This window comes from Rhinopithecus bieti, unplaced genomic scaffold (genome assembly GCF_001698545.2).
Source record: "Rhinopithecus bieti isolate Rb0 unplaced genomic scaffold, ASM169854v2 scaffold_763, whole genome shotgun sequence".
Classification (NCBI taxonomy): domain Eukaryota; kingdom Metazoa; phylum Chordata; class Mammalia; order Primates; family Cercopithecidae; genus Rhinopithecus; species Rhinopithecus bieti.
In genome coordinates this window covers 1,950,528-1,966,176 of record NW_016803270.1, presented here as the reverse complement: position 1 = coordinate 1,966,176, position 15,649 = coordinate 1,950,528, and the positions used below count along the sequence as shown (strand labels likewise).

At 36.0% G+C, this 15,649-nt stretch overlaps 1 protein-coding gene across 2 annotated transcripts in view; it reads right to left on the bottom strand.

The window, feature by feature from the left end:
* The window catches only part of ITGB1 (integrin subunit beta 1), a 60,033-nt gene that overhangs the window by 16,030 nt on the left and 28,354 nt on the right, over positions 1-15,649 (bottom strand). For both annotated transcript variants that reach the window (XM_017871699.1, XM_017871708.1), the window contains exons 3-11: positions 14,411-14,496; positions 11,741-11,963; positions 10,034-10,204; positions 7,872-8,110; positions 5,578-5,733; positions 4,649-4,744; positions 4,261-4,350; positions 2,483-2,623; positions 2,122-2,321 (exon numbers count right to left, since the gene is read on the bottom strand). In XM_017871699.1, coding sequence (XP_017727188.1) covers positions 2,122-2,321; positions 2,483-2,623; positions 4,261-4,350; positions 4,649-4,744; positions 5,578-5,733; positions 7,872-8,110; positions 10,034-10,204; positions 11,741-11,963; positions 14,411-14,496 — 1,402 coding nt within the window. The remainder of the gene's footprint in view (positions 1-2,121; positions 2,322-2,482; positions 2,624-4,260; positions 4,351-4,648; positions 4,745-5,577; positions 5,734-7,871; positions 8,111-10,033; positions 10,205-11,740; positions 11,964-14,410; positions 14,497-15,649) is intronic.

Below are 15,649 nucleotides of genomic sequence, written 5' to 3'. Positions count from 1 at the left end.
GCCTGTAAACTAGTTCAACCATTGTGGAAGAGTGTGGTGATTCCTCAAGGATCTACAACTAGAAATACCATTTGACCCAGCCATCCCATTACTGGGTACATACCCAAAGGATTATAAATCATGCTGCTATAAAGACACATGCACATGTATGTTTATCGCGGCACTATTCACAATAGCAAAGACTTGGAACCAACCCAAATGTCCATCAATGACAGACTGGATTAAGAAAATGTGGCAGAATACTATGCAGCCATAAAAAAGGATGAGTTCATGTCCTCTGTAGGGACATGGATGCAGCTGGAAACCATCATTCTCAGTAAACTATTATCGCAAGAACAGAAAACCAAACACCGCATGTTCTCACTCATAGGTGGGAATTGAACAATGAGAACACTTGGACATGGGCTGGGGAACATCACACACCAGGGCCTGTGGTGGGGTGGGGGGAAGGGGGAGGGATAGCATTAGGAGATATACCTAATGTAAATGACAAGTTAATGGGTACAGCACACCAACATGGCATATGTATACACATGTAACAAACCTGCACGTTGTGCACATGTACCCTAGAACTTAAAGTATAATATTAAAAAAAAAAAAAGAAGAAGAAGAAGAATCTTGGAGGGAAAAATAATTTAAAAGAGAAAAACTGAGAAAGGAAATAAAACTATAAAAAATCTCTTCAAGCTACCAATCTATTAGGTGGGAGTGTCCATGCCACATGTCACAGACATGTAGTAAAGTGTACACACATGTGCAAGCATGGACAAATATACACAGGCGCACATGTACATTTCAGTTCCGTATGAACTCAAGTTCATATGGAATATGTGCAAGAGTCTAGGAAAAAAATTCATTCAGGAAAGTAACCATTTTGGTCAAGATGAAAATGTAATCTAGCAATAAATAGTGAATGACACATGTGGAAAGGCAGAATAAACTTAATTTTAAAGAGTACATTAGTTACATTTTCAAATAGTATATGCTATTACATTTACTATTCCAGGTGAACTGTCTAAATTTAAAGCAATGGCCTGTTAGCCTAAAAAAATACAATACACATATGCAAAAAAGTGTATGGAAGTTGAAGAAAAACATACTGTGCATCCCACTTAAAAATATAACTAGTATACTATTTAAAAACAAATTTATACTACAGGTGCAGACTTTTCAGGTTCCCTGTGTATTTTTAGAACACATAATGCTCACAGACACTGACTGCACTGATTCTGTATCTGGTAAAAATATAAAGGAAAGAAAGGCAAACTATTTTCAAGATAATCTTTTTGGTTAAATGCCATTTTACTAAAAATGGGCCTGCATGATTAAAACAGGAAATATACAACATGGAAGATAAAAAACTTCTAACATTTAAATTATTACTTAGCACAGACAATTAAAAACTGATAGTGAGCTACAGCCATGTATTTCTTTCATGGTCATCAGCCTTCTAAGTCTACTCATTCGGGGCTGACACTGGATTAAACACTCTCCTCTCTTCCTATTCTTTTACGGAGAAAGCTGTATTCAAAGTATACTCAGTTTTTAATTTTCAATTATAAAAAGTAACCACAGTGTGAAAATAAAATCTGAAGTAATTTTGTTAGTTTTCTTAGTATTAGATACTACATGCTGAAAATACCATTTTCTTTATAACACATATTTATTTTTTAAAAATTATTCCAACAATGCAGAAGTAAATGTAGTACAAGACAAACATCTTCTATTGCTTCATAATTCCATTTCCCCAACAAAATCACCATCACTGGTTTGATGTTATTTTTCTATAAACATATTTTACATAAGCTTATTTTGTTCTAAAAAATTCAGATTGCTCTCACATGAGAGAAACACTACCTTAACAATTTGTTGAATATACTTCTTTCATGGCTATAAAATCTTTTATTTTAAAGAGTAATCAGTTTAAGAAAAAAAGGCAGGAAGGAACTTTATATAAATATCACACACAAGATCATCAAACTGATCTTGTGGTAAGCAACCGTGGTTGGAAAAAATATTTGCTCCAAATAGAGAGATATTCTCTGGATGTCCCAAAATATGACCTGCCTATACTCTCTAAACCAATGTAGCTCTGTCACTGTCTGACAATGCCCAGCTTACCTGCACGCGCCACACTCAAACGTCCCGTTTCCTTCATGACACTTGGGACTTTCAGGGATGCCTTCGCTTTGACATTCACATTCACAGATGTACTGAAGAATAACCTCTACTTCCTCCGTAAAGCCCAGAGGCCTAATTTTAAAGCTGTCAGAATCCTTTTTTGGACACTTATTTGAAGTTATGCTAATTTCAAATTGAACCTTGAAGGGGAAAAAAAAGATTAACAACCAACTAAGCAATTTAAATCTACTAAAAAATATTTCAAAAAGTTGCTCACTTATTTTAATGTTTCTCAAAGTACAAACTAACTTTGCTTATAAATAACCAATGTTTTCTACAGAAAATGCTTTATACAACATACCTCATCTCCAATGGAAATATTGGAACATTTTCTTCCATTTTCCCCTGTTCCATTCACCCCGTTCTTGCAGTAAGATTTGTAACTTATTGTTACTCCTTCTGACAATTTGCCGTTTTCCAAAATGACTTCTGAGGAAAGGGACTAAAAGAATGCCTAATTATACACAGGAAAAGTCGAACAGGATCTACTTGAATGCATAAAACCAATGGATAAATAAACTATTCAGAAAAAAATATATTTCAATAAAATATTTACAAGCCAAATCCAATTGAGTAACTAGAAAACATAGAGGCCAGAGAAATAGGTTTTAATAAATAAGGATCCAATCTGCAAAATAAAATACACAACTGAAAAGCGTATTCGTGTTTTAACCGCTGAGTTAAAATACTCAGGATCACACAGTGTGGAGGGCCGCTGCTGGGAGAAGTCTTAGGAATGTGCAACAGGCGAGGCCTATAATCCCAGCACTTTGGGAGGCGGAGGTAGGTGGACTGCCTGAGCTCAGGAGTTGGAGACCAGCCTGGTCAACACAGTGAAACCCCATCTCTGCCAAAATACCAAAAAAAAAAAAAAATAAGCGAGCATGGCAGCATGCACCTGTAATCCCAACTACTCAGGAGGGTGAGACAGGAGCGAGACTCCATCTACCAAAAAAAAAAAAAAAAGTGAAATAAATGCTGTCTTCCCCATTGGCAAAATGGCATTTCTGCAGTTCTACCTCTCCAGCTAACTATGACTATGGACTAGGGTAAACAATCAACTATGCAGTCTAGGAACAAATTTGCTTAAGGAACCATTGTAGCCCAGCCAAAAAAAAAACAAAACAAAAAAAAACCAAAATCCCCCAAGAAGGATTCAAACCAGTGCTTGTTTAACGTATGAGACTATTCAGGACAAATGGAGAAGGGTAAAATGGTAAGCTATCTCTTGTTCACACCCCTGAAAGAACAGGAGTTAGGAAAATTATCTAAGACAGGGAAGAATGGAAAAGCTGTGGAACCAGTAAAACCTTAAAAACCTTTGTAAAAACTCCTCTGAGTCAGGCCTTTCCAAAGCATTATGGTACCCCATGACATGAGGTAAAAAATGTCTAAAATTCCAGCTGCCAAAGGGTTAGGGGGATGGCGGCCGAAAGCGGTGCACGAGGCACACAAGGGTTACCATAATATTACAATTGCTTTCAGATTATTTAAATGATCACTAATTAAGGCTAACTCAGTGTGATTGAAGTACACTGAATTATGCTCAAAAAGGAGAAGCCAATTCCTCTTTAATTTCAATTCAACTTCCTCCCCTCTGTGAGGGGAAAACAACACTATAAATCTTTTTGAAATAGGCAAATCACACGTATATTTACATTTTTATATATTTTATGGTATATGTATATATGAGTGTGTGTGTACCTCCTGTACCTCCTGAATAGAAACCTATATCCTCTGACTATATGGGGAAAAAAAAAAACTTTTCTATCAGAAAAGTCATCTATTCTTTCAGAATAGATGACTCTATAAAGGATATTTTGGGGAAGAAAAAGATTGGAGAAATCCTGTAAGTTTAAATGTAAGTTATGCTTTACAATTGCTTTCTAACAAGGAGATCTATTCCTTAATGATAAACAAACAGCTATTTGGAAACACTCCCCACACACCTTTAAGAGTTAAGATTTTTGGAGTACTTTGGGCTCGCTAAAGCGTGTATGAAGGAAGTTTTACTTTCTTTGAACAAAGTATTCTCAGCAGGGTATTGTCCAAAACTGATCTTATTTAAGATGTACTCACATTGTATGCATCAATGATCAACTGAATTACATTGCTAGAATTTGCAGATAATGTTCCTACCGCTGACTTAGGGATCAAGTTTTTCAGTTCCTGCAATTAAAAGATAAAACACGTAAAATACATCTACTATTCATTCAACCATTTAGCATCTACTGAGCAACTTTTATCTTTAAATGCCAGTTCCCATATGTCTCATCCTAACTAACTTTAGGAGTTAAACCTAGAAACCAGTTTTATAATATGTAATTAAAAATTAATATAAACCACTTCTGTAAAATTCGGCTTGCCTATCTGGTGGCATTTTCCCACATTTCAATTCAGACATGATTTGCCTCTAACAACTCAACCAAAATATTTAGAATTTTGTTCTTTTATCTCACACATTTACCTTGTAAACGGGCTGAAATTCTTCAGTAACTGCAAAAATTGTCTGAATATTATTTTCACTCAGTTTCTGGACAAGGTGAGCAATAGAAGGATAATCCTAAGAAATCAAGTAATATATTTTAGTATGTAAATACACCCTTATAATCTATTCTAATTTTTCAATCTAGTCATACATGCAAGATTATACATAACTCGATTACAAGACTGCTTTAGATAACTAGATTACATATGTAATTTATATATAGCTAGAGTACATCTACTTGCATACATTTAAGTAGATTACAAGACTGCTTTCAAATAATAGTATCAAATATAAACTGCTGAAGTGAGTAGTGTGTATACATGAATTGCTAATCCTCTTCTCTTTACTTTCATGTATGAACAAAAAACTCCATATTCAAAAGGTTTTAAATAGTAAGATTATCTACGTATATTAAATATAGGGATAAAAGTCAGTAATTAAATATTCTATTATCTACAACTTAAGAAAAAGACCAAGATTTCCCATTTGGATTTCTTCTAGAACCTGAATGCTTTTGCCAATATTTCTTTACAATAAAGGCAGAGTGATTGCTTTTAAAAATCATATAAGACAAAGAGTATGAGACTAAATTACTTATTTAGAAATAGTACTGACTGTGCTACCAAATGCTGTGGGCAGAGAGTTGAGGTAAAGAGTGAAAGTGGCATCTGGGCATCCCTTTCCCACCCCAGTGAGGCCCTTGTCTGAGCAGAAGGAAGCAAATACAAAGCCGCATCTTCACAAATAGCAACACTAGCTTTCCTGCACTTTCAATCAGGACCCCTACTTACCAAAGTAGCAAAACCTCAAACCCTGAGAAACCCCAAGCCAGTCACCCACAAACTCTTAGTATTGAACATTAAAATCCAACATAAACACATTTGCTATGTAAGGAACTAAGCACTTACATAATAATGACTCATTGTGTACATATTATTTTCCAGGTGACACTGTCCATCATTTGGTAAAACAATGCCACCAAGTTTCCCATCTCCAGCAAAGTGAAACCCGGCATCTGTGGAAAACACCAGCAGCCGTGTAACATTCCTCCAGCCAATCAGTGACTTGAAAAGAAAAGGATTTCAATTTTAAAACACTATTCACAGTAATTCAACAAAAATCCTTTAATTTTCATACAGGCCACCACTGTATTTTAACCTAATTATGTTTTTTCTGTGTCTTCTCTTTATACAATGCTAGTTATCTTGCTGAGAAATGCACAAAGCCCAGTGAATGAAGCTCTTCCATCCCATGTACAACCATATCTTGCCTGACCATCCACCTCTCTCAATCTCTCAGTTCTTTTTAAAAACTGTTTTTGTTGTTGTTGTTGTTGTTGTTGTTTGGTTTGGTTTGGTTTGGTTTGGTTCTGCTTATCATCGTATCTCCAGCAGCCAGCAAGCCAACACACTGCTTGGCAAGCAGTAAGTGCTCGATGAGCATTTGCTGAATAAATGAAAGTGTCTCAGCCTTTTCTTACTTTACCCCAACTGCTGCTGTCTCGTCCCCATCTCTGCTCTATATTCTATGCCATACACCTTCTTTATCAGCCCACCACATGAGGCTTCCCTTTTTTTATAACAGAAATAATTATCTTGTTTAAGGATAATTTCACCCATTCTAACTCCTCAATCAGTACTGTTTATCTGCTCATTTACTTTATTTTTGACCTTTCCAATAACGAATCTAAAGTAACTGTAAAATCCTTTTGTCACTACGGTAATTTATAATTATAAAATCTTATGGCTACAGGAATTTACTTGCTTTAGTTAATTTATTTAATATGTCTGTTTAGATCTTCATAAGACTGTAAAATCCTTTAAGGTGGTAATCACATTTATTAATACTGGCAATCTTTCAAAAGTGGAGTGATGAATCATTTTGCATCTAGAGGAGTGGATCAGCATGACCAACACAGAAAAACAGCCACAACCAAGGGTGCTATGACTCGTTTAATCCCACAGGTTAAGGCCTAGTTAGAGGCAGCCCAGAGAATGCTCTCTCCACAACGAGCTGCTAACAGGTGCATACATCACTGGCCAACAAGAAAAGAGGTGTAAGGCTAGGCACTACCTGGAATGCTACCTGCTTTGGCTATAATAGCAGGGACTAACCTTAAATTGCAAACACTCTAGTGAAAACTCGAAAGTAACAATACAGGAATTGGTATTTGCTGAATGCTCACTGGTACTTTTAGAGATTGATGCATTTTAACTTCACAAGAGCCCTATGAGGTAGATTACTATTATCATCTCTTCTTAAAGAAAAGAAAACAGCCCTGGAGAGACTAAGTAAATTGCCCAGCATCAGTGGTGATAGAAAAATGTGTATTACTATCCATATTCCTTCACTTATTATTTTGGGCATCAATTAGCACCTTAGCAAAAATTGACTGAAAAATAACCATTAAGAGGCCTCTAAAATCAAAGAAGGTCATCTAGAGAATAGGGGCACTGGATGGAACAAAAATGAGACAAGAGTAGGTACACAGGACAAACTTGACCTCACAATGTTTTCTAGTTTCAGCCTCAGCCACACCATTAAAGTGTCATCTCAAAATACGCTGCTGCTACATGGATCATAAAATGCCAATTACCGATCCAATATGGATGGGCTTGCTACTAAAAATCTTACAATTAAAATTACAAATATTATACCACTTCTCAAAATACATCTATTCATATAGCTTAAAAACTAGAGCTTAAAAGTTATTTCTTTTGAATTACTAATTCAAAAGATGTGAAAGATGTGTCTTTCAAAGACAGTGAGAAGAAAACTGACCAAAGGAAAATGATACAAGACACTCTCCCTTTGAGCAATTTCAAGGTTCCTGGTGATGCCTCAGATAATAACATCAATTCTATCTCTGGTACAAAACCAGAAAGTCAAGACACAAGGGCTTTTCTAAAATCCAGACCACCAGCTACAGTACAGAGAGGTTGCCCCACTGTTTCAAAAGGTTAGCATTCTGGCTTTTAAAAGCCTGCATGAATAAACTAACTGCCTGGTTTGCATAAAGATTAAATGCTTTTATAAAGGCACTTGTATACAGGCAATTTAAGGGTTTACTTAAATTACTTCTCTAAGATAATCAAATGTATGAAAATTAAGGTCAATTTTTCTATTAACATAGTAAAATCACACTTAAAATTCACACACATAATAGAAACAATATCCCCTTATAGGAAATGAATGTGCTTACTCCACAAACTGCAACTTGCATGATGGCATCGAAACCACCTTCTGGAGAATCCAAATTTCCAGATATGCGCTGTTTTCCAACAAGTTCATTAAATACTTCTCCTTTATTAGTGAGACTGAGCACATTTTTGTAGCTAAATGGGCTGGTGCAGTTCTGTTCACTTGTGCAAGGGTTCCTGAGCTTAGCTGGTGTTGTGCTAATGTAAGGCATCACAGTCTTTTCCACAAATGAACCAAATCCTGTAAAGAAAAAAATGGTACATAAATGAATGAATGGATGGATAGATGGAAAGACAGAGATTTGCATTCTTTAAAAAATTCATCTATGTTACCACATATTGGTTAGTATGGACTGAATGTCTGTCCATTCAGGCAGAGCCCTCATGAATGGGATTAGTGACTGACACAGTCTGGGTATTTGTCCCCATCCAAGTCTCATGTTGAAATGTGATCCCCAATGTTGAAGGTGCAGCCTGGTGGGAGGTATTTGGATCAAGGGGGCAGATCAATCCCTCATGGCTATTCTGACCAAGCCATGGTCAGACACAGTGAGTGAGTGACGTAGTGAGTGAGTCCTCACGAAATCTGGTATTTAAAATTCTGTGGTATCTCCCCCAACCTCTTGTTCCTGCTCCCACCATGTGAGAAGCCTGCTCCCCACTTTGCCTTCTGCCATGATTGGAAGCTTGCTGAGGCCTCCCCAGAGGCCTTGCTGATGCTAGCGCCATGCTTCCTGTAGAGCCTGCAGGACTGTAAACCAGTTAAATCTCTTTTCTTTATAAATTACCCAGTCTCAGATATTTCTTTATAGCAACGTAAGAATAGACTCCTACAGTGACCTCATCAAAGAAACCCCAGAGAGCTGCTGTCCCCTGCTGCTATGTGAGTACATGGCAAGTACATCTATGAACCCAGAAGAGGGCCCTCACCAGATGCTCAATCTGCCTTGATCTTGGACTTCTCACCTCCAGAGCTGTGAGAAATAAATTTCTGTTGTTCATAAGCCACTCAGTTTATAGTATTTTCTTAAAGCAGTGCAAATGGACTAAGACCTAAGTCAATCTTTTATTTTGCCTCCCTACTTTAAAATAACTCACATTCATTTTCTTGGCACGCCAGCTCTCAATAATGGCATGCTGAACAAATGAATAAATATTCTAGAATTCTGGCCATTTTAAAAAAGACTAATTTGGTAGGAGCTCCCTAATGCCATGGTCCTTGAATTACACTTACTGAATAAAAGAACATTTTAAGCAAGTGCTCTTTTTTAAAGTTTCCACTAAAATAGGGCTAATTTTTGAAAGGCAGCTCTTAGGCCTCATGATTGTCAAATCTTTCTAATATTCTGTTGCTAAACGTCGGCAGCAACAGGAGTGGAGAGAAGCAGGCAAAAAAGAGGTTAAGCTGGGGACGTATGAAATGGGAAAAATAAGGTTTGGAAAACAGATCATCACCATACGAAAAATCCAGGTCTAAGGTGAGATCAGGCTGTACAGGCAGGTGCAGCCATACTAACTAGTAATTAGATAAAATCTGGGTACTCAATACATGTTTATAAAATAAGTCCTAAGGGCCAGGCGTGGGGGCTCTCGCCTGTAATCCCAAAACTCTGGGAGGCCAAGGGGTGGATTACCTGAGGTCAGGAGTTCGAGACCAGCCTGGCCAACATGGTGAAACCCCATCTCTACTAAAGTAACAAAAAATTAGCTGGGCGTGTTGGCAGACGCCTATAATCCCAGCTACTCGGGAGGCTGCGGCAGGAGAATCACTTGAACCCGGGAGGCAGAGATTGCAGTGAGCCAAGATCACACCATTGCACTCCAGCCTGGGCAACAAGAACGAAATTCTTAAAATAAAAATAAAAATAAAATAAAATAAGTCATAAGATAAATGATCAAGTTAGTGTGAAAACAAGCATGCAAGCCATTATCTATGAGGTACAATCTGTGTTAAACAGTAGCATCCAGTGACAGAGAAACAAGGTGGCAGAAAAGATTATTAAACGTGTGACTGGAATATCAATTTCCACTCAGAAAAGGCTAAAAAACTGGCCTATTAATCTCACAAGTATGTAGTGAGCAACAAAGGAAGAAAATATAAAACAACATTTGAGAATTGCCAAGACTTTATAATGAAAATGATCAATGTTTCCAACATTCCTACCAATTCTGAAGTCGGAAGTAATCCTCCTCATTTCATTCATCAGATCTGTTCCAAGACTTTTTACATTCTCTAAATCGTCTTTCATTGAGTAAGACAGGTCCATAAGGTAGTAGAGGTCAATGGGATAGTCTTCAGCTCTCTTGAATTTTAATGTAAATGTCTGTGGCTCCCCTAATTAGACAAGAGATTAGAAAATGAAACTTGCCTGTTGGCAAATGAGAAAAACCAAATAAATGTGATTTACATGGTTAAACACAATAAAATAAAACATGCTGTCATAATTTTTACAAAAACCTGGGAATTCCATAAGTAACTTAATGGGTATGAATTCAATTTCATTCAACAAATACTTAAAACACCAGGCCTTCAGGATACAAAGATAAAAAAAGACATTCCCAATGCACAGTGGGCAAAACAGACAAAAAGTCAGTTTATAAGAGAAGAAAACAAATAGAACACCATAAATTAGTCTGGGGAGAGCAAGGCAGAACACGTGATAGGGTACAACTTTTTAGACACTGAAGTTGTGAACTCCATTCTGTGTGTAATGGGATGCCACTCCCTGCAAGTGAATAACACGATCCAATTTTTACTTTAGAAAACCTGGCAGAAAGCTTTAAAAATAAATTACTGAGGCAAAGAGACTAGCTAATCTACAAAACAAACCCAGAGAGAGATGATGAAGGAGAAGAAGAGAGAGATGCAATAGATGTTAATGTAATTTACTTAGGAAATACAGGAGAAAGAAGGTTTGGATGAAAATGTAATTAAAATTTTAACTTGTAGTTTTCTCTATAAAAATTTCTAATAGGCAGTTACAGAAATGGGTTTGGAGCTCAAGAAAAAAGTCTGTGTTGCTGCAGCATACAATTGGTTTTAAAGCCGTAAGAGGAAAACTGACATTCAAGTGGACTACAAAAAGGGAGGAAGAATAAAAGACACAAAAAGAGGCCTGGAAGGCAAAGGTAAGAGACACGAGGAAAAACCGAGGAGTAGTATCACTGATCAAGGGGAGAGTATTTCAAAAAGTACAAAGTGTTACTTGGTACAGAAGGGTTTAAAAAAAAAAGCCCTGACAAGGGTCCCCTGGGTCTGCAGGCTGAATGCGATGGTGGAGCTTTGCTAGAGCAAGACGAGGAGGAGAGGGCTGACCTGGTTGAGGAAGGGCGCCGGGAGGGGAGGAAGGACGCCGGGAAGGAAGTCAGGGGACAGGGCCACTCTACCATTCTCCTGACAAGAAGGTTGGAAACCAGAAAAGGGAGAAAGAGGGCTTGTCTTTTCCTTCATGTTTAGATGTGGGACTGACAGACATAATTACAAAAACCTTCACCGTTTAATAATACTAAACAAATACAAAGGAAAAGAACAGGTTAAATTGTTGCTTTTATAATATATTATGTAATTAGACCAGAGAAGGAACACTTTCATTTTTAAAACTCACTAAAGCTAATTAATATTTTCTGAATCTTTAACAAAATTTACTTTGAACATCAGGCAACATTTAATATTATTTCAAGTATATATGTTTTACAATTGTTGCATGTGCAAAAATTTTCTAAAATTTCACCAATTCCACATTTTTGAGTGCCAGTCCACACGTAAAAACGAGCCTTCAACAGAAAATGGTCAGAGTTTGCATAAAGCTGGTGTCAAATGCCTCAAGTAAACACACAGGTATTCACAGAGTTGGGCTTCCATATTCCATACCTGATCTTAATCGCAAAACCAACTGCTGTGGTTGGATCTGAGTAATATCCTCTGGCTTGAGCTTCTCTGCTGTTCCTTTGCTACGGTTGGTTACATTTTTATTTTTCTTTATATCTTTGGAGCCTCTGGGATTTTCTATGTCATCTGGAGGGCAACCCTTCTTTTTTAAGGCTTCTAAATCATCACATCGTGCAGAAGTGGGCATTCCTTCCTGTAAAAATGTCTAAATGACATATAAAATACAGGTATAAATGAAAGGTGTAATGGTCAAACCTTTTTAAACAATGATTGCAAATAAGCAATTAAGTTGCAAAACATCAAATCACATCTACTGTACCTCAATTCTGGCTTTTCAACAAAATGCTCCTTTCATCCAAACTGTGGTAAGGGTTCTTGTTAAAAAACAATCATTTCCAAGAGAGTAATACCTTTCCCAGAACTGACCCAAGTGTACGTAGTAAATGCTCTTATCTTGTAATTCAGAGTATCTAATCAAAAGCAATTTCTTTAGTGAAATCACTAATTGAGCATGGTTAATGGCTACTAATAATGTATACATACACCCAAATATCAGATCATTTCTCCAAAGTTTCCCTTTGAAAAGTCCTTACAAAGCCTCTCATGTGGCACTCTCCCCACAATATGCTGAACAACCCAATGTTTAGGGAAAACAGATGAGCTTAAAAGCATCTCAATTAATTATGGCATTTTTTAAAAGGAGAACACAAAATTTAGCCCAGATTAAATATTCCCACAGATTTGAAAAAACTTCAAGTATTAGCTATTACTGTAAACACGTTTTTTAAAATTTTTTAAAAAGCAAAATAGTAAGTATATGACAAGGGTAAAGGTCCTAATGCCAGGTAAATTTCAAAAAAGGAAAAAAAGGTCCTAAGGACAGGTGAATGGATATTCGCAGCAGCAAAATTTCTAGTAATGACAAAGATTTTAAATGTGCTATACCTCAAACAACTTAGACACAAATAAAAATTTAATCAGATAACTGAAAAATACCTTAGTGAATTCAAAAACACTGCTGTTAAAGATCTATATAAAGACTGTGAATAGAGGTGTTTCATGAAATGTGAAAATGGGGAGGGGGATCAGTGACATTATATATGGTATTTATTTATCAAACATCAATTTAATGGTGCTGTATAAAGTAATAGTAAGTGAAGATATTTAAATTTAAAGAACACATAATGGTTTTTACAAGGATTTTCAAGAGAAACATCACACTAATGAGAGTATTTATGTAATCAACAACTGGAGGGAAATACCAAAATAAGGTAATTCAAAGCTGCACTACTTTCATTTATTAAACCTAAACTACTACCTACCAAAGCACAAGATCCTAGTGAATTACACATTTCTAAATACCAATCAATCCAGGAAACTTTACAATCATGACACCCAAAGCAAATTTCACTGAATATATGCAGAAAGCCTTTAAAATTTTAAGAATTATGCTCCAAAGTTCAAAAGCCAAGATAATCCTCAACTACAGATAAACTATAGTCCCCATAAAACGGATATGTTAACAATAACAGCAGCTACCACTTATATAGAACTTTTTAAGTGAAACTGCTTTAAGATCATCAATTCTAATTATTGTAACAACAGATAAAGCGGATATGATCAGCCTCCTTTTCAGATATGAAAACCGAGAGCTTCAGTTACATAAGCCTTGCCTGAGACAAACTCACAACACTCCTTATTTCCTCCACTGTTGCCAATGTAATCCCAGCTTACCACTTTTGAAAGTACCATTAGAAAATTTTGAAAAAAAAAAAAACAAAACCTCTCATTTTTTCTTTCATGTGGTCAAACTATATGACATATCTGACACTTGATCACTTAGGCGTACAAATACAGGCACTTGAAATTTGGACCCAAATGCCTGCATGAAAACACAATCAATAACCCCTTGACCTTCTGATATTAGTTATTTATTCTGTGAATAAATTATACAGCCTCAAAATGATTCTCCTTACCACCTCTTTTGATTTATTCATTCATTCATTCATTGACTCATTGAACGTTTAGTAGGCTTTGTGGAAGGTACCGTATTAGCAAAAGCACATAGATGACAAAAGTGAATAAAATCCAAACCCTAATTGACCTCAATGAGCTTATATTAGGATGCAAATCAATTCTAGTAGTTTTAACTCAAATATAATTAGGAAGATTAATTCATACCTCCCCACCAAAAACAGGGAAATCTAAAACAGTCAAACTAAATGACTCGGATTTTTTTGAAGGTTCTCCAGTAAAAATACAATATGTGCCACAAAGATGAGCTATGAATATATGTATTTTAAAACTGTTTAGTAGCCACAATAAAAAAAGAAAGAGAGAACATTAACTTTAACAGGTATAACATTATTTTTAAATATACAAAAATTATCATTTCACCATTATTTATTTAATACTAAGTCTTTGAAATCGTGTATATCTTTGAAATTCAGAGCAATTCTAATCTGTATGAAAGTGCTCAATAGCCACATATGCCTAGTGGCTGCCGTGTTGAACCACATAGCTCCAGACCATTAGGTTATTCAGTAAGTACTGATTTACACAAAAATTAATATGTGCTTCCCCAGGATACAGCACTGAGTCACACTAAATGACCAGAGAAGAAATGGAAAGGACTTGAGCAACCTTACTTACTGAATTTGTGCACCACCCACAATTTGGCCCTGCTTGTATACATTCTCCACATGATTTGGCATTTGCTTTTAAACATCTATTTTCATCTGTCAGAAAGAAGAAAGAACAGAACATTTTGTGTAAAGTGTCAGAGAGAAAATAATGAAAAATCAAAATCACAATGACAATGCAATATATATGTTAAATATAAATACTATGACGTAGTTACCATCTAAACTAGACCTTCCCCAAAGACAGCAGGATTTTTTAAATTTAATTTTTAATTTTTGTGGGTAAATAGGAGGTGTATACATGTATGGGGTACATGAGATATTTTGATACAGGCATACAATGCATAACAGTCATATAATGGTAAATGGGGTGTTCATCCTCTCAGGGCTTTATCCTTTATGTTACAAAGAATCCAATTATACTCTTTTAGTTACTTTAAAATATACAACTATATTATTATTGACTACAGTCACCCTGTTGTGCTACCAAATACTAGGTCACTCATTCTTTCTATTTTTTTGTAACCAGTAACACTCCAGACTTCCCCATCCTCTCACTACCCTTCCCAGCCTCTGGTAACCATCCTTCTACTATCTTCATGAGTTCAATTGTTTTAATTTTTAGCTCCCACAAACCAGTGAGAACAATGCGAAATTTAAGACCATGATTTTTGATCACCTTGACACTGAAAGCCACAGAGAGACATAAGTTATCTTCCTTGTCTTCTATATCAAAGACAACATTCTTTTTTTCAAAGGCATAATTCAGAATTTACCATTCTTGATTGTCATAAATGTTATGAGTTTTCTTACAACTGGGTAGAGTATTATTTCTTTATTTAACTCATACTACCATACCCACAAGAATCTTCAGGGCTTTCCCTTTGCTTTCAGTATGTTAAATAACTGAAAAGTCCATATTCATCTAATCCATAATCCCAGAATTTCTCAGGCCCTAAGTTCAAAGTATGTTTTAGGTGTCTTTGCATCCACCTACGGAAGAGTATGCCTTCTACATGGTAAGCACTAATACAGACCGTCTCCAACGTATCTTTTCTGATTATAAACCCAGCATACGCTTCTTACAGAAAATCTGGAAAACACATAACAGCATAAAGAAAAAACTAAAACTCACTGAATCTGTTAACTAAGAGAGGACTGTTGCTAACATTTTGCCTATTTCTTTCCAGTCTTTTCCTATGCAGATAAATAGCAAGGGGAAGCAAGCATATATATATATATATATATA